Raw genomic sequence first — 20,357 nt, 5'->3', positions numbered from 1 at the left:
TTTCCAAATGTCATTTTTTTTTCACTCCAGAATGCGAAACTGAAAAAGACAAATGAAAATTTCTGGAGTGACATCAAATGCCACATTCCATACACAAATCATTTTAGCAAAAAACTAAATCTTATAATATAATTTGAACACTACATTATAACATGCACTGGGAAGAGGCTCTCTAATTGTTATTTCACTGAGACCCTTTTCTGCTCCGGCTTCCAGAACCAGCAACACCCCTCATGCTCATGGGTTCAGCTGAACTATACAGATCCCTGTGGCCAAAGGAAGCGTTTCCTCGAACACCATGCGATGGAACTTGACGAGGAGATCCTGAACTTGATTCACCTCCTTTAGGAGCCTCGGCCTCTAAAGCCTTGGCTTCATTGATCAGGGTTGCTAACTGCTTAAGCAAAAACGGGGTCAGCTTGCACATACTTCAAGTAGGAAAAATATTGATACTAATGTAATAAGCAAATTGAAGAATGATCTATCAGCATGATTCCTCATGGCCTGGGGCACAAAAGGAATCAAGATGTCTAGCAACATTGACAAAATTCTATATCAACAAAGCATCCTTCCTGTCTACAAAATGCATATATTTTTAGTTTTGTTCTATACCCGAATTTCATTTTCTTTTAAGCGGTCCTGGAGTGCATTTATGGCAGGACTTAAACTGCAATAGACTCCAAAAAGTGAGTACAAACCAAAAGCCAAGCACAAACAATTGAAAAGGAGGGATGTATTTGATTCTAACCAATATTCCATTAACTTGCACATGGAAGCCTGATAAGTTGAGGTGTGATGTATGAAAGTAAGAGGATGTACTTTCTCATCCCTGTATTAGAATGAATAGCTAATGATTAGCAAGACCACTATAAAAACATGAAGAAAGTAGCAGTCATAATAACTGGTTGCAGCATATGATTTGACCACCTCAAATTTTGAAATATGGCTTGGTTATAAGCGGCCCGCTCCTCCTCATATATCACACGCTGCAAGTCCGCAAATGACATTAAAGGTGAATCAAGCTTAATAAGGGATGACGTTGTCAAAACATGAAGAGGAATTTCTTTCCTGATATACTCTGCACCACTGCCAGAAAACAAAACCGATCCAACATTTAAGGTGCTTTTAACAACCCCAGATAGAACAAGACCTTAATTAACAAAAAGCAAATGAAAATTAAATAAAACACACTTTTTCTTAGAAGAGTTAAAAAAAATTCAAAAATAAAATAGAAAAACTCAAGAACAAAAGTAGCTTACAAGAGAATCCAAAAGGGTTACAATGTCAAAAAAACCCTGGAAGAGAACCAGACCACACCAATCTACAATTTGAAAAAGGAGAGAGTGACAGAGAAGAATGCCCCGCTTACATGAAATACCATTGTGCTTCAGCAAAGCAGAAAGTGTATTTTAAAAAGAAAAAAAGAAAAGAAAAGAAGGAAATGACAACAAAATCTTCTAAGCCCTAAAAATGATCCAAGTTCAACTTGCCATCTCAACTGCCCCTCAATGCATGATACGCATTAAAATCTTGCTCGTTAGTAGGAATAATCCATGAAAACAAGAAGAGAGGCATTTGTCTTACAAGTAGATGACAGGAAAAACTATTAATCAAGTAATAGCAACAAATAAAGACCAGCACCAAGGGTAACTGTAATAGTAATTGCAAAGAGCATCATCAACATCGTAGCTAAGTACGTTGAAATCTAGGGTGTTTCAGCCATTTCATTTTTGTGAAATTTTTAGGGGCATTGTCAGTATTCTCATAACTCCTACGAGTAACGTAGTAATGCAATAAAGTTTAATCACTGTTATTATTAATATTATTCAATGCTTTATAATTAATATGGTCAGCTAGTCTCTTTTAACTTTTGACTGCAGCAAACAGGACGTGTAATTAAATTGTCTATAGAATGTGATCACATCCAACGGAGCTGATCCGTAATCTCTAATATTCACACTTCTGAACAAAGAGACTTATTTGCACTCTAAATCTCTCCATCATTGGAACACTGTTTTTACACCAAAAGTTCTTGCATCATTTTCCATTGCAGCTGCTGGCTACATCAGCTAGTTTATGTCCTGATATTTCTTTTTAATTTTTCAAAAAACATTATGAGGGAATGGATCAGCAGAAACCAGGAGTTCATCTATAGGCTAAATCAAAGGATAATGCACCAGGATGCCTGATTCCCACCATCTACACACTTAATTTTCATAGAAGGAAATTCAGGGCCTGAAACAGCTAAAATATAGGACCTCAATGATTCACAGTGTAATTGGTGAAGCTAAAACAGGTCTAAAAATTCTAGGTCCACAGGTACCATGAGGAGAAATAGCACAATATAATGATGATTGGAAAAAATATGCTACACATCTGACATGGTTGAATATCCAAAGTCACATGGATGGATATTGTAATAGACAAAAATAAATAAATAAATAAATAACAATAAATAAAAATTCAGCAAATTTAAAGGAAAATTCTGCCAGAATTAAATGGCACCATTATCTTGCTTGTGATGATAGCAGATTACACCAGTACTTGAAGTAAAAGTGAAAAGAATACCAAGTGATCAAGTACATATTCATGCATACCTCATGTCCAAATTTGAACGGTGCATTGCTTCTTGCATACTTTCTGACATATCCATGGGGTCTATATCCACAATGACGTTGTCTGAGCTATCAGTGTGGTGATTGCCTCCCACCCTTTCCCTCCCTATATAGCTGGCATCGGCATTAGCAAAGAAAACGCCCAAGTCTGAGGATCTTCCACCACCCTAGTCAATCATACATAATCACATGTTGTATTTAGTGACAATTATAAAAACTATAAGGCACAGATACCGTGCAGGATGGGGCGGGGGGGATTGAGCTTTTTCATACCAAGACCACCCATCTGGCTGGTCAGACAGTATATGAAATCAGTCTAGTCAAAAAACTATTTTCCAATATATTTCAGTCAGTTTCTTCCACGGCGTACAAGCATTTTGAGCTAAAAGTACTCAAATCAGATAGTCCAATTAAAACAATCACATTCTTACAATGAACAATACCAAGTGCGACATATAATAGGTTGCAAGGCTTCTTTTACATCTCATGTGGTGGGACTTGAGAAACTGAACTAGGTGACAATGATTAAGAATGGAGCCAAAAATTTTGCCATTTCCAGATGTATCTCATATGCTCGCACTTAAAGTAAATGTACTTGTATAATTTTTTGTCCTAGACAACATGCACATAAGTGGAACATAGTTTGGATAAAAAAGCAATCTCTAGTAGGAAAAAAAAAAAAAAAATTTTTAGAATCATTTATGCTATGATTTTATTTATATGTGATAGGGAGGAAGGTGAAAAGAGATAGTCACTCTAATTAAAATCAGGTCCAATTGACCAAAAAGAGGAACAGTAACTTTCAGGCTAGATGCACTTTTCTTCCCTGCATAATTTAAGCAAAATAGGTGATTGAGTACACAGATATGGTAGATTAAGAAATGGGACATCAAAAGAATTGACTGTTGAGCCATCGTCCGGCCTGCCAGCCCACTCTGAAGAATTAATGGGCCGGCAGGTGGGTGAAACAGAGTGGACCGGCACTACTAACCAAGCCAAGCCTAGTTCTAGCCAATAAGAGCTGGTAGCTTGCTTCCAAACCTTGCCTTATATACTAGTTGTGGCCATGGCCCGAAGAAGCCTTCAAGCACTTGTACAATGCTCAAGTCAAGGCTCCATCCTAGTCATTGCCCAGAGCCTTGACTTTCTATTATATTAGTAAAGCATGCCATATATCTTGAGGGAAGGGAAAGGGGGTCTTTTTCCTCACCCAATGGTAGAGGTTGATCCCCTGTTACCTTCAGTTATGACCTTCGGTACCTCCATTTTAGCTTTTCCTCAGCCTTTAGAGATAGTTGATAGGCCACTTTCCACATATGATGCATCGAGATTTCATCTTCAATTTGTAACCTCAAGGCTTATCAAGAAAGGGATTCTTTGTCGAATTCATTCAAGCCATTGCGAATAAACAATTGCTAGTTTGATTGCACAAGATTGATCGGAATGGCTTTCCTTCGCAACAAGAATGGAGCGGCAGTCGAACAATTCTTCAAGCCAGTCCCTCTTGCGGGTTGGTCTGCCCCCCACGTGACCAAGTGTTAGAAGTAAATACTCTGGAAGAGTAGAGACTCTTTGTTTAGTCATAGAGCATTGTTTAGTTAGTAGTCAAACCTTCACAGTTGGACTCGAAAACTTACAATGAGAAATAGATATCTCTGGATTTTTTATCAATTTGAGGTGATCATAGCACAGTATATAAGACTCATGATTCAGGCAATCCAATTCCTATCAAAGCAAACTCCCCAAAGAATATCTCTCAAGTGCATTTCTTTTTTCCAGTTGGATAGGTGCAACTGGTGCTTTGGGCGTCCTCCCCCAGCCTACTAGTTACTTCTTGGGTATAAGAAAGGATAAGGACACAACACAACACATTAGACTAGTGAGCTCTATGCAAGCCAAAGTAAGCGCAAGCAAGGCAGGAGCTGGGATTAAGAATCTCTTTCTTGCCTTAACTTTTGGACTCACACTTGAGCAAGGGTTCCTAGCTGTACCTCATACGATGATAGAGGGGCAGCCCAAGCAGCATTAAGAAAAAGGATAACTAGCTAACGAAGCGCTCGTTTAGGTCCTGCCATTCCAGTCTATCCTTGGTCAGCTCTATTGAAAGGTCTCCATTCCTATGGCCGGTTTGTCAACGAACACATCTCGGGCCGGATTGACTAACCTAACCCTAAAGGGGCCTTAACATAGTTGGGTGCTCTGCTTTAGTGCGATTAAAGAAGGCTAGGCTAGGTTTGGTAAGACCCAAAACAAATGAAAACAGATTGGGGTTGAAAATGGGCAAGGAACTTGATCCCCCCAAAAAGAGGGCAGCTGTGGTCGAACTCTAATTCTGGTTACAAAACTAATAAACCTGAAAAAGATGGATTATTTTGTGAAAGAATTTTTGGGCAAAAGTGGGATTTGTGCTTGTGGAAATTATGAGTAATCGGGGATGAAAAAGAAGACCCAAAATTTTGTGAACAATGCGGACACTTTTGCAACTACTTATCTCGACAAAATCTCCTTAAAGTCTACTATATCTCAGAGTCACCAATAGCCCTATGATGGCTTGAGTTACATAGTGCCAACTAGGCTTGGACCCCACATTTTAGAAGTTCATGTGCACGCATGCATCATCACCTCGTTGATCGGAGGTCCAAAGGGTCCATAAAGGCTGGGTATGACTCGGTGATTGGGATTGAATAAAAAGAATGAAAGGTAAAGTCATCATTTCCGGTTGATCTCCCTCATGAACCCGTCGGGTCATGAGACAAAAAGCTATGTGATAGTACGCACCATCCTTTTTATCCGTTCATCCCCCTTGCCCAAGAGGGTTGATCCTTCCACCACCCCTAGAGGGCGTCGGGTAGACCAATCCAATGAATGGTCCAACAGAAAGTTGGGGAAATTGAGTCGGATTCGACAGATCGATCACCCGCTAATGAAGCAATTGAGGGGATGAGGCAACCACCTCAAATAAATCAAATCTCTCAAGGCAATTTCTGGCTATTTGCTCAGCCTTTCCTTCTCTTCTTGATTCACTAGTGTTTTCTCGTTCATTTATTCTCCTTGTTCTTCCTCTATGGCCGTGGCTTCTTCTTTCTCTTCATCCATTTCATCCTTGACTGCATCACCACCTATGCTTTTGTACCAACCAATGATTCTCTTGCGATTACAAGCTAGCGCATCGGCTTTTGAAGACAGCATAAGATGATCCATTGACCAATAAAGAAAAGTGTTTTTTATGAGATCAATGAAAGTGTTTGAGAAACCAAACTAACCCATGACTGCAAACAGGATAACCCAATTTAAGAAGATCGTATTAAAGTGGTCAGTTGCAGAAGATGACCTCCGCTGGTAGTACCAATAGAGATGCGGGCTACTCTACCCAAGGGTAAATGTATCGATTCTTGGGGGAATCAGCTATCAATGGAGGGTAGGGTCCCCCAGGGATGGAATCACTCAACTGATAAGGCTATCACATATCCTATTGGGGTAGGGACGGGGCAAGACCTTTATGGTGTCAATCCTCGGGCAAGGTGGAGAATTTCAGACGAATGACCACGATCTACTGAAGTTGCTATTGGCTGAAGAACAAGCTAGAAGAAGCCCCTTCCACATTTTGCTCATTTTTCCCTTGCTGCATTAGTTAGACAAAAGGCATTCACTCTGGCCCATAAGAAGAGAACAATGACCTACAGGGAGAAGGTTTCGAGACATTAAAAGGCATATATTTAGGAACTTAGAGACTGAGATTGAGCTTGAGCTAGAAGCCGAACAGATTACCAACAGTTCTTTGTTCCAGTTTATGGTAGCCTCGATATGGTACCAAAAACCACATGAAGAAATTGTAACTTGATAATTTTCCAAAATTTACTCATGAGAACATGCGCATGTCTGCCTTTTGACGAACACATTCTTTATCTTCTTATGCAAGAAGTACCCGAGCTCTCTTGTCCATCAGGTAACCTTATAAATTGACCTACTCAAAACTAAAAATTGCTGCTAAACACCAGTATTGGATAACTGAAGGCATGAGATATAGCATTAGGAATTACTGGAAACCCCTTATTTTGCATTAAAACAGGATTTGCCTTAAGGACAGGGCGCAAAGGAAGGATTGACTTACTTACCGGGAAGGAATAGAGGGAAGGCCTTTACCTTTCTAACTCTTTATCCTCAGAGAGGGAAGGAAGGAGTTAGCATAGTCAAGCCAGAATTTTGCTCTTTGCCCATTCAAAAAAATTAGTGTGGCATATTCATATCATAACATATGAACAATAAGAACTAGCAAATAGGCACTAGGGTTTCTGTGCAATGGCATAAAACCCAGTTTAAAACTTAAAATTAATAGAATTAAACTTATAAGAGATTCAGGAAACCACAGCTTATCTACACAATAAACAACTGAAAAATAGTCGCACAAAAAGAATAAACTATAACCAATAACCCCCTTTTTCTCCAAATTCTCATCCACTGCAGCACAATGTAAGGATGAAGCAAATCTAAAAATCCTCCATCATCTTAAATATCTCTTGTTTTCCCAAACTTTCTGTCATACTTAGAGATTCACCAGCCAGATAAAGAAATATTTCAAATTTCAAGTTTGATTAAAAGATATTTATACCTTATTAGCTCCAGCAACTTTTGAATCTCCAGTGTCTTGTTCCGGGCTCTCCACCCTTGCAGAGCCAGATCTTACTGACGCATTTTCTGAGGAACTTAAAGATGATTCAACATCTATAATAGAACTTCTATTTACAGGGGACAGAGATATAGGTCTTGACAAATGACTCTGCTTCCCATCTGAGGACTGGAAAGCAATGACTTGGATTCTCCCAACCTACAATTACCCCAAGAATGAAAAATGAGCAAATTTACAAGGCTACTTCCTGAATACGATGCATTCAACATGTACCTTGTTTACATCTTCACTAAAACAGGAAAATATTAACCCAATAAACCCAGAATCTAGAAGTTGATACATTGCCTGAGTCCGCACATCTGCAAAAATTAGGAAGCAGAACTTGTAATAAATTTCCAGTGACAACCCCTAACAATAGCATGTCTAACAAAAAGAAATTCTACATCTAACCGATACACTGGAATAAATGAAAAAGTCAGAAAAAGAGTTTTAATATATTCAAAATTCAAGTTATCATTAATCATAGTTCATCATAATTGTAAGCAACCATAGATATTAGAGACAAATGGTGTCACTCATCCTTATATGATGGGAGAGTGCAATCTTGTTTGGTTAGTATGTATTGAGTGTAGGTGTGATGGTTCACGTATAGCTCAACAAATAGTGAAGCAGAAAGATGGTTATATGAAAAGTTACAGATGAAGGCGGTCTTCATTAAGAAAATTTGGGAGGCTAATGCTGCAAAGGAAAGAATTCGTCACCTACACCTCCCAAATTTTCTTGTGGGGAGGTGTAGGTGACGAATTCAAGTTTCATTTGGTAAACTAGTCCAAGGTTTGCATGGCAATGGAGGCGGGGGGATTAGGGGTAAGGAATTTGATTCAGTTCAATCGAGCTTTGTTAGGTAAATAGTTGTGGAGGTTTGCCAATGAGGGAGATGCTTGGTGGAGGAAATTAGTGGAGGTTAAATATGATACAATGAGGGGTGGTTGGTGCTACAAGGATGTAGGGGGACCTTATGGGGTGGGAGTGTGGAAATGTATTCGAAGGGGGTGGGATAATTTTAAGCAGCATGTGCGGTTTGAGGTAGGAAACAGTTCTAGAGTATTATTTTGGCAGGATGTGTGGAGTAGAGAGTTACCATTGAAGACTTCGTTTCCCGCCTTGTTCAATATAGCATGTGCAAAGGAGGCATGGGTGGAGGAGAATATGGATATAGTAAATGGTGCTATTCATTGGAATGTAATGTTTATTCGACATGTTCATGATTGCGAATTGAACGAGGTTTCGCGATTTTTTAGATTGATGTATTCCCAACAGGTTAGGCATGGTGGGGTGGATAAAATTTGTTGGATTCCTTTGAAGAGAGAATTTTGAGGTGAAGTCATACTATCAGGTAAGGGTTAATTCGGCACCGGTGGTTGGCCTTTGGAAGATTATTTGGAAGAGTAAAGCTCCTCCGAGAGTGGCTTTTTTCGTGTGGACGGTGGTGCTGGGGAAAATATTAACATTGGACAATTTACGTAGGAAGAACATTATAGTGACGGTGTGGTGTTGTTTGTGCAAGAATAGTGGTGAATCTATTGATCATTTATTCTTGCATTGTGGAGTTGCTATATAGCTATGGAACATGGTTTTTCAGCTGTTTGGTGTTATGTGGGTGATGCCGGGTAGGATGAAGGAATATTTGAGAAGTTGGAGAAGACAGAGGGGTAATCGTACAGTTCTGCAAATCTGGAGAATGGCTCATTTGTGTGTAATGTGGTGCATATGGAGAGAAAGGAGTGCACGGAATTTTGAGGATTGTGAACTTGGACTCATAGAGTTGAAGAAAAGGGTGCTCTAAACACTTTTCTCCTTGAGAGTATTGTGGCATTCATCGCAAGTTTCAACGCTTGCGGAATTCTTACAGTTATGTGCTTCATTTTCAGCTTAAAAGCTGGTATATGTGGGCTCTTTTGTATACTTCATGTGTACATGGGTTGTGCGCTTTGCGCTTTTTATAAATTGATATTACCTATCAAAAAAAATAAAAGGAAAAAACAATTAGAGCACCTACTCTCCACTAATAAAAGCATATTGGATATCAGGTGCTTGTCTTTCAGCTTATTCTTTATGTCATCACTATTTATAGTTGTTTCCTGTTGACTTATACAACCAACTAATGCTGGAACACCAAGCTTCTAGGCTGATATTGTGCCAATACCTCTCTTCAACCACATTCTAGGGTGAGGCTTACATTAATTTGGAAAAGTAAAGCTCCTCCGAGGATGGCTTTTTTCGTATGGACGGCGGTTATGGGGAAAATTTTAACATTAGACAACTTACGAAAGAAGAACATCATTGTGACGGAATGGTGTTGTATATGCAAGAAGAGTGGCGAATCTATTGATCACCTTTTAGTGCATTGTGAAGTTGCTATAGAGGTATGGAACACGATCCTCCAGCTATTTAGTATAATGTGGGTGATGCCGGGGAGTTTGAAGGAATGCTTGGGAAGTTGGAGAGGGCAAAGGGGAAAGCAGTCAGCCATGCACATTTGGAGGATGGCTCCTTTGTGTATAATGTGGTCCTTATGGAGAGAAAGGAATGCGCGAAGCTTTGAGGATCGTGAAATGGGCACTATCGAAGCAAAGGGTGCTACAAACACTCTTCTCTTGGATGGTATTGGGGTCTTCTTCGAAAGCTTCAACGCTTACGGAATTTTTAGATCTATGTGCGTCCTTTTCAATTTAAAGCTCATGTAGTGGGCTCTTTTGTATACTTCCTGTGTACATGGGTTGCGCCCCTTGCGCTTTTAATACAATAACTTTTACTTATCAAAAAAAAATATTTATCTTAATATATATATATATATATATATTAATCTTTTTGTTCTTTTAATTAGGTGGTTCTTTTGCATACATTTTGTGTACCTGAGTTGCGCCTTTGCACTATTTAATAATACTTGCGATTACTTCTAAACAAAAAAAAAAAAAAAAAAAGTTATTAATATCTCTTTTCACTTTTCTATCAGAGTACATATGCTTCATGCCAGGGCTTTGCCTTCTTTGTAATATTCTAGTATATTCTAATTCTTAAGTCGTTTACTATTCTAAAAGCGCAGTACTTCAATACTTCTCCTTAATGCACATTTTTGTTATATAACTATTCATTAATAAAGATTGTTAAAATAATGTCGTACATTTCACTAGAAATAGTAAATAACATGAAGAAATCTAAATTATACTAGAATACTGGGGTAAAGAAATGAAAAAGTGATAGCCAGAACAAAGTCAAAAAATTCCATTACTATATGACACCCCTCCTCTAGCCTAGTAGTTAAATATATGCAGAGGTATCAAGAGCATGCTAGATTCTAGGTTCTATCCTAGGTGGTAGTTCAACATGCCTACAATAGGCATAAGTACTCATCTAAGACAAAACCTAAGGTAATGCAAAAGCCAACTGGTGATCCATGTTCCATATTTACACTTCTTAAATTTTTGAACCCTATGTCTCCTTTCTTTTTGATAAGTAAAAAATGAAAGGTGTTCCTAAGTACACAGGAATTATACAAGAGAAGCCACCTAACTACAAAAAGAACAAGAAAATTATGATAACTAATCACCAAAGGAGAAACAAAAACAGTTGTTCAAAGATACAATGTGTTGAAAAATAAGGACTTAATCCCCTTTAAAGTCCTCTCGTGATCCTCAAAACTTCTATCATTCATTTCCCTCCAAGACATCACAAAAGGCGCAAAGGCACCGTCTTCCACAAAGCAGCACTCTTAGTGCGGCCACCAGCCCACCAAGCAGCATACAAATCAACTATTCATTTAGGCATAACCCAAGACAACCTAAATCAATTGACAAAAAAAAATATTCCAAATGGCCCAAGCAACTCACAATAAAGCAAGAGATGGACCACAGATTCCCCATTCCTTTTACACATACAACACCAATCAACCAAAATGACACGGCACTTTCGAAGATTGTACATAGTAAAGATCTTTCCTAGGGCCGCCGACCAACCAAAAAAGGCCACCCTCAACAGAACCTTAGTTCGCCAAACACGCTTCTAAGGGAAATAGAAACTATCATGACAACGCATGATACTATAAAAGGACATAAGTATCTTTTGCGCAAACAATACCAAATAAAACTGGAAAGGCTTCCTTAAGGATCGTATCTCTACACCAAAGATCATGTCAGATTCTACTACTAAAGGAAATGAACTAGAAACCAAGGCAACTACCACCAATAGTTGGAAAGCCCGTTTTGCCCTATGGTTGGGAGCCATGTAAATAGATTTCAGACATGATAAACACCTTATGCACATTTTTATTCATTTTACTGTCATTCAAATATAACTTTTGGGAACCCGCAAAAGCTAAAAAACTACTTCACATAAGCTTCAAATTGACACTTTTATGGAACACAGTTATTCATCTCATGGAGAATATCATTTCCCATACCTTATACTTATTCCCAATGTTAAATAAAAGCCTAAATGCCCAAATCTTCTTCTATCCTTACCAAAGCACCCAAAGAAGCAATCACATAGTCATTGCTTATCCGCCATTTTCTACAATTGATCGAGCTATCCTGCAACATTGGCAGCAATCTTGTCCATGTGAGTGCCTCTCCAACCACCATAATCTTTTAAAATCTAAAAGGTTGAACCTTTGCTTGTCAAACATAGAGTTCCTAAGCATATGTTCCATTCTTTGATCTAAGTTTGTCTTTGTCTCATTTGCATTGCACTCTGATATCTGGCGTATATCTTTTTATTAGTGTTAGTTTTTTGTTGGTGCTTCTATTGCCTCTTTTGATATATTTGTTACCGTGTTATATATGCCTTCTGGGACTAAGTTCTCTAAACTCTAAACTTTTGTTTTTCATCTGAGTTTGAGTTTGTTTTTATTGGTTTTTATGCTATACTTTTCTCTAAAAAAATAACTTTGGACTCCTGCCTGTAGAATAAATGTTTTTGTTCCTGGAGCATAATACTACAGATAGCTAATCAATGAGGATTTTGAAAATGTTGAAAACAACAAAAACTTTTCAAGACAATGTTAGTGTGCAAAATAATTTTTTTAAAAAAAAAAAAAGAAAGAAAAAACCAAAGTTATAGCGATGAAAACACTTCATCAAGCATAAATACATTGGACCTCTTCAGAATTTTTGGATTAGTTATCCTGACAATTAGCTTCTTTATTGTATATCAGATCCAATTTGAGGTAATGTGATCCCGAAGAACTACGATTGTCCTGATAGCGTAACAGTAGCAGCCCGATTCTTGTCATTCTTGTGTTAATCTTCTCTGTAAAGATATTCCAATGCCATTAATAATCTAACAAATCAGCTGTTGATTCTCTTGCATCATAACGTCTTCCCTAAAATAACCCCACCCCCTTCCCCACTTTTCCCTTCCTTTTGATAAAACATTCTCATTGAGTCTAGAAGACAATAAGTATGCATTCCCTAGCATTTAGTTATGAGTCCATATCTCTATATCGCAGTTGCTTTAGCCAAACATGTGTTTAAGATGCACCCAAGCAAATGGCTCTCAGATTTATTAATAGGTGAATGAGTTTCTTTGCCTCTTCTTTTAGGTTCAATGATGTGTTGATAGTAGGTTTGATAATGGGGCTGTAGAATGCTTCTATTTTTTCCTTAGGTACTTGCACTCAAGTTCATTGCTAGGCCCATTTACTAATTTGTTTCTTTTTAGGTTCATTGATGGTTGTGTTGGCACCAATGTACAAACATATGGATTTGTTCACTGATAGGTTTCTTGATGGCTGTTTGGGCATTTGACTAGTCATAACTTGATTTTTTTTATTTTTCATTCAATAACTTATTTGTTTTACCATTTATGTTTTATTGTTTTTAGCAGTCAAAGGACTAGGAAGAGAGGATTACTAACAACCTTGTGAAAAAGCACTCCTAGTTAATTAGCCATACAACATCTACCTTTTGATTGGGAAAACAACTGACAAGAAGATCATTGAGGAATCAATGATCTCGATGCATGGGCTAGCATTTTAGAGAACCTCAAGGGCTAGCATTTTAGAAGACCTCAGAAGTCCAACTATATAGTGTTGTTTTAATTATTTCTGTACAAAAATAGATATACATCACTTTGCATTTTTTGTATATCTGCAAACTTAAGTGTTATGTAGCCACTCACCATGTAGGTTGCCAATACCCAATGTGGCCATGTGACCAATGTTCATCAATGTTTACAGATATTTCAATATTAATAATAGAAATAATTGCTCGTAAGTATCTTTGGCATATAAATAATAGGAAAATAATTGCTCACAAATATCTCTAGCATATTTCATAGTTTTACAATTAAAAGGAATATGAATGAACAAAAATAGGATGGAACAAAAGAAAACACAGGAAAAAAGAAGGCTATCATGTTAATGTAAGAAATTATGAGGTCAGGAATAATAATGGGAAAAATATGGAAAGGACATGTTAGAATAAAGCACTGAAAGAATGAAAAAAAAAATCAATTAAATTAAAAAGGACATGCAAGAATAAAGACCTAAAAGAAATTATCTTTTATCAATTGGTAAAACAAATTTCAAACATCAAAAAAAGATTCACATCAGATGCAACCAGATTGAAACATCTAAAAGAAAATAAACTAAAGAAAACAGTAGTAGATAATCAACACTTACCAACATGGGAAGGAAGAACTGTAATATGAGGATGTGAATGATACCACCCAATTACTCTTGTTGTTCTTCCGGTCAATGTGGTCATTCTGTGTTCTAAAGTTAATTGCTCAACATCATGTGAAATATGAAGGACACTTCCTTAGCATACATTGAACCTATCTTCTAAAAAAGCTCTACATTCTTTAGCAAAGCACATTTGTTTGATTGACCATGAAATTTTGATTTGCTAAAGAAAAAATAACTAAAGAACAGAAGCTAAGCTGAGTTGGTGAAATACAATGCCATTTTCCTTTTAAAGAAGACATTTCTGAAAATTATATATCATTAATTTAATGTCATAATAACATTATCATATTCTTGATAAATAATAATTTATTGAAGAAAAAAAACTTGCACAACCCTCGTACACAAAATGTATACAAGAGATACAACCACACTAAAGTTGTCTAAAATATCATTATCATGCAAAAAGCAACAGTAGTTTCATTGATCAAGATCGATTTTGAAAACCGCTGAGTATATATGTCATGGATAAAGAAATAAATAATTCCAAGTGGGTAGATTAAGCACATGAAGAAGAACTAAGGATATCTCAGCCTGAGCTGATGCAGCAGCCAATTGTTCAGGATTAGTCTCCACACGGTCCTTTCGCCGATCTGATCGAGTTTGAGGTGATGCTCCCCAAATTAGTGCAGTTACACTCCCATTCTTTGAGTACTGAAATTCCAAGCATCAGAATTAACACTATCATACACATAAAAACACAAAATGAAGCTTGATAAAGAAACAAAAGGAATGAAAGCAAAACACAGCTTAACAAAAGCATTTCACAAGAAATAAATCTCTAACTTACAAGAGTCTCACTTCCTGCCAAATAAAAATTTCAAAGAACCAGATCCATCAACCAAGTGCCATACGTTCTTCAATGGAAAAAAGTCTCATATTTGAACACAGACACTGTACCCGACACGAAATTCAAGAGAAACTCTTGGTTGATTGAATTGCAGCGGGAAACCTGTGTCTGGCATATTTCAAGACCAAAAATCAAATAGTTGGGGATCCATCCAAGTTATCAGGCCCAAGCACTGGGGAAGGTCCACTAATGATTTTCTCCAAACTTGGGGCATACCATGCAATAACAAATCTAACAGGTGAGGCATGTAATCACTAGAGACTGATATCTAGAATCTTGAGATCAAACTGACAGTGCAAGCCTAAGTCTGGCAAGACAAGATGGCACCACAGGATAACCCACAATGGAATGGATTGCACAGTGTACACAAAACCTAGGATCCCACCCCACTGGTCTGAAAGATATGTAAGTCCCAAAACATGCTCATAATCAATGAGCTACAGGAATTTGGAATCTAAATATAGAATTGGAATTGAAAAATGCATTGGATCTCTTATTTGACTAACCTGAAGACAAATAAGTATTCTATTTTATTCCCAATCACAGGTCCCAAGTTCTTCAAATGTGGAGAAAGCACATTATGCATATAGCATAAGTATAGAAAAGTAAGCCAATACATCGATTGGTTAGCCAAGATTTAGCAGGACGCTGCATTCACCTTCCTTTATATATAATGTTGTCCTCCTACTATGGAGAAAGATCTATATAGAGATTTTAGAAATGATTCCCATTTCGTTAAAGACTTCAGATAACATTTTTTAATCCAAAAAGCAATAGAAAATAACCAACCGAAAACCTGATTAAAAAAAAAAAAAAAAAAATCATTCACATAGCAGGTCAAGCAGTCTAATTTAAATAAAGTATTAAAACCAACTCTATGCCAGTCCCAAAATTTAAAATTTTGGGTCAGCACATAGTTTCTACTTACAGCCGAAGTTCCAAAACCACAATTTTCATGTCCAGATTCATAAAAGCAGCATGTAGTAATAATAAACAAGAAAAGAAGAAAAGTATGTATGTATCTGGGGGGGTGGGGGTGGAAGGAATTGGCAGAATTTTAAGCCAGAGTTGGGAGAATAATCCAAATTTCTTTCCTCTCCATTTACAGTAATGTGCAAAATTGTTCTGTTTTTTGTTCTACATGAAAAGGAATTGCTGTTTTTCCGACTTAATAATAACAAACCCACATTTCTCTCCTAAATTCAGAAAACACCCATCTACAAGAAGTTCAAGAAAAAGAATATAAATATTAAAGAACCCGACTCATTATTTTTAAAGAATACCAATTCCCAACAGTCCAATTCAACACTAATCCGCTGAGAAAAGAACGAGAATACAATTTCATAAAACCCATTTCAGAAGACAACCCAAATCCCACAAATACCCAACTATTTCAGCTCCACTCCCGGTACAAACCCCAAACCCACAAAGCAATATTAACTCTCAACAGAAAAAATAAATAAAAGAACATTACAAATTGGAAATGGGCATAAAAGAACATTACAAATTGGAAATGGGCAACAAAGAGTGAACCTCAATATCACCGAGAAGAAGCCCCATGATCTCTTCAGTCTCTGTGGACAATGCGTGCGTCAGACATGTTAACCACACATCTTCCGACATTTTCACACACGTTAGAGACATCCTCTCTCTCTCTCTCTCTCTCTCGAAAATGTTCTCTCTTTCTCTTCAACTCTCCCAATTTTCTCGGTCTAGAAAAATTTGGACGAAGGTGGAGATGGGAGGGATTTCATAAAAGCTTCAAGGTTTGAAGCACGCCTGCGTGGAGCTTTGGGGGCAATGGATCGCTAGGCCTGGAAGTTGTAATACGGTGCGGATGGTTGTAACTTGCTATTGGTTACTTCCCTCACTCTCGTCGGTCAATTTCTCTGCAGAAGTTACTTCGAGTATGTTTGAGAGATTACGTAGGGAAGGAGATTTTTAAAGTCAAAATCAGCTTTTTAGAAAATGCATTAATTTTAAAGTTTTTCTCAAAAAAAAAAAGTATTTTGATTATTTTTAAAGTAAAAAAAAAGTTAAAAGATATAATAAAAATTTGTTACCATCTCTAATATTTAGAGCATGGCCAAATTAGCATGGACAGTCAATTGTAATACTCTCATTTTTTATATTTATAAATGACTTTTAAAAGTATTAAGGAAAAGTACGCATACTCTTTTAAATTATCACTCAGTTGTCAATGTTTTACTAATTGTGTCAATGTCCCTCTAAAGTACCAACAAAATGTTCATGTCACACCTAAAAAAAAATACCCTTCATTATATTAAAAAAAAAAAAAAAACTATTTATAAGAATATGTTTTACAAAAATTGTTTTTTAATTTTTTATAAAAAGAAATTATTAAAAAAAGCGGAAAAAAACTCAATTTATAAGGAAATTTTTTTAAATATATATATTATTTCATAATTTAAAATTATATATATAACTTTAAAAAGAAATATAAATTTATAAGGTTAGTTTTTAATTTTTTTGGGTTTTTTTTTTCTCTTTTTTTCTAATTTCTAAGAATATTTTTATCTTATTGAAATTTTTTTTTTAAGGTCATTTTTGTCTTTTTGCTGACCTTAGGGGGGCATTGACACAATTGGTAATTTGAAATGAACATTGACAATTGAGTGATAATTTAAAGTTGGGGTGAAAAGGCGATTAGTAAAATTCACTAACCACCTTCGCTAACCGCCTAGGCGATTGGCGGTTAGCGGTTAGTAACTCTAATAACCGTTAACCGCTTTTTAAAAGAAAAAATTAAAAAAAAAAAAAAAACAATGTCGTTTCTATAGTAATACGATAATATATATATATATACTGCATTCAAAAGTCGTTAACGGTTAGTATGGTTAGGTTAGCAACCGCCCGCCTTTTCACCCCTAGTTTGAAGGGGGTATATATATTTTTATCAAATTATTATTGGATTTGAAATTGATCTTTATTAAATTTTAATCCAATGTTGATTTTAAAGTCACATATAAATGTAAAAAAATAAATGTTAAAAAGTAAGAGTGTGTGTAACATTACTTATACAGTAATACTTGAGAACACCGTGTACATGTTCTTACACAGTAATACAAAATCGTGTTAGCAATCTATGTTAACTAGTTATTCCTTGCTTAAAATTTGGTTAGAAAATTCAACTTTTTTTAGTTTAGCTAGCCCCTTTTAAAAAATTATAGAAATTTCCTACAAATTAATTTATAAAAAACTTCTTACAAATCAACATCTAAAAATGACATGTGTCATTTAACATGCATCTGACTAATTATATTTATATGCATCTGCCCAAACCTCCAGCATGTAATTCTCAGATTATTTGTTCTCGTAAGGAACTCCTCGGAATGCACAGCCGATTCCCACGAAATAAATACCCCTCCTGAATATGTATCTCAAAAATTGGTTGCCCCGCCTTGCCATGCTTCCAGGTTTCACCAAAATCTTCATCTTCCTCGTACAACTCCTTTAGGTACTTGAATCCAGTCACTTCAGCTTTCATGGAGATCAGCAGGGTAGCTCGGCGGCTTAATGCGTCAACTACATGATTCAGTTTTCCCGACTTATGCTTGAGAGAAAAAGTGAACCGTTGGATGTAAGAAACCCACCGAGCATGCATCCGATTCAGACTCTTTTGACTATTGATGAACTTTAATGCTTGATGGTCGGTATAGAGGACAAACTCTCGTTGGATCAAGTAATGCTCCCACACCTTGAGGGCTCTCAAGACAGCATAAAGATCCAACTCATATGTTGACCACTTCTGTCTTGCTTCTCCAAGCTTTTCACTAAAAAATTCTATGGGCTTCCCTTCTTGAGATAACACAGCTCATATCCCGACGATTGATGCATCACATTCAACTTCAAACAACTTGTCAAAGTCAAGTAAGGCAAGTACAGGTGCTGTGCATAGCTTTTCTTTGATGCTTGAGAAATTTCGCTCGGCTTCATCACCCTAATTGAATTTTCCTTTCTTCATACACTCGGTGATCGGTGCTACAATACTGCTGAAATTCCGAACAAACCTTCTATAGAAAGTTGCTAGCCCATGGAAACTTCTTACTTCTCCCACTGACTTGGGCGTGGGCCATTCTTGGATTGCTCTCACCTTCTCTTCATCCACTCGAATTCCATCGGCACCGACTACAAATCCGAGGAAGAGTAACTGATACATCATGAAACTACACTTCTTTAAGTTGATAAACAACTTATTTTCATGGAGGACCTCCAACACTTTTCTCACGTGATCCATGTGATCCACCGGGTTGCGACTATAGATAAGAATATCATCGAAATAGACAACGACAAATTTTCTGATAAAAGGTTTCAGTACCTAATTCATGAGTCGAATGAAAGTGCTTGGTGCATTCGAAAGGCCGAAAGGCATCACCATCCACTCATAAAGCCCCTCTTTAGTCTTGAACGTAGTTTTCCATTCATCTCCCAGTCGTATACGGATTTGGTGATATCCACTCCTCAAGTCAATCTTCGAAAAAATCTTAGCCCTAGATAGCATATCAAACATGTCACCTATTCGGGGAATAGGAAATCGATACTTGACCGTGATCTTGTTTATTGCCCGGCTATCCACGCTCATTCGCCAACTCCCATCTTTCTTCGGTACAAGTAGGGCCGGTACTGCGCATGAACTCATACTCTCTCGCAAGTGTCCCTTCTGAATTAACCCCTCTACCTGCACTTGCAAAATAGCATTCTCCTTTGGGCTCATTCGATAATGTGGCAAGTTCGGGAGACTTGCTCCTGGCACTAAGTCAATATAGTGCTGGATATCTCTCATGGGCGGCAGTCCTTCGGGCATCTCTTCAGGATGATGTCTTGGAATTCTTCTAACATCGGTCGCATTATCTCGGGAACTTCTTGTGAGACGGAGCCCGGGGTTCCCTCGGTCACCAATGCTATGATGTCTCGGGCCTCCTTAACTTCATCTATAAATTCTGATCCAGTGGATAGAATGACCAACTTTCCCTTGGAATGAGTAGAATTTTCGACTTCTTGTAAGGGTCGAAATGTTATCTTCCGACCATCTCAAAAGATAGTATAGACATTGCCTATTCCTTGCTGCTAGGCATCCACGTCAAACTGCCACGGTCTTCCCAGGATTAAGGGGCATGCATCCATCTCCACAACATCACACAAAATAGAATTTGAGTAATGATTACCGATCGAAAATGTGAAATGACATCTCTCAGTTACTAGTGTCTCGGTTCCCCGCTTGATCCATCCGATCTTATATGGAGCTGGGTGCTTCTCAATTTTCAAACCCAACTTTGAAACCATCTCCTTAGACACTACGTTCTCCCCGCTACCACTATCAATAATCATATCACATACCCTCTGGTTGACTGTGCAGCGAGTACGAAAAATCTTGTGCCTTTGAGATTGATCCTCTTGCCACGGGGTCAAGAGTAAACGTTGAATTACTAACGATCGGGAAAGTGAGATTCCCTCATTAGCGTCAGCCAACCCCTCTTCCTTATACTCGGGTGTATCAATATC

General features: G+C 37.3%; 2 protein-coding genes across 3 annotated transcripts; both read right to left on the bottom strand.

Moving 5' to 3' along the window:
- Window positions 1–16,726, bottom strand: LOC132187439 (uncharacterized). 2 transcript variants are annotated; one of them, XM_059601749.1, is made up of 10 exons: window positions 16,368–16,726; window positions 14,513–14,638; window positions 13,922–14,009; window positions 7,516–7,601; window positions 7,225–7,440; window positions 2,598–2,782; window positions 928–1,086; window positions 749–829; window positions 613–667; window positions 1–394 (listed from the first exon to the last, which is right to left on the bottom strand). In XM_059601749.1, exons 1-10 carry the CDS (start codon window positions 16,476–16,478, stop codon window positions 185–187), a joined length of 1,317 nt encoding a protein of 438 aa, XP_059457732.1. In that variant the 5' UTR covers window positions 16,479–16,726; the 3' UTR covers window positions 1–184. The 2 variants fall into 2 exon arrangements, with proteins under 2 accessions (XP_059457732.1, XP_059457733.1); XM_059601750.1 differs by lacking the exon at window positions 16,368–16,726 and adding an exon at window positions 14,775–14,873.
- Window positions 16,727–18,153: 1,427 nt separating this feature from the next.
- Window positions 18,154–19,659, bottom strand: LOC132187986 (uncharacterized). The gene is made up of 3 exons (XM_059602408.1): window positions 19,231–19,659; window positions 18,866–19,005; window positions 18,154–18,628 (listed from the first exon to the last, which is right to left on the bottom strand). The coding sequence occupies exons 1-3, from the start codon at window positions 19,657–19,659 to the stop codon at window positions 18,154–18,156; spliced, it is 1,044 nt and encodes a 347-aa protein (XP_059458391.1).
- Window positions 19,660–20,357: the final 698 nt, after the last annotated feature.

The sequence above is a fragment of the Corylus avellana genome, chromosome ca7 (assembly GCF_901000735.1).
Source record: "Corylus avellana chromosome ca7, CavTom2PMs-1.0".
Taxonomy (NCBI): domain Eukaryota; kingdom Viridiplantae; phylum Streptophyta; class Magnoliopsida; order Fagales; family Betulaceae; genus Corylus; species Corylus avellana.
The sequence above is the reverse complement of the archived record's forward strand: the minus strand, read 5'-3'. Positions and strand labels throughout refer to the sequence as shown.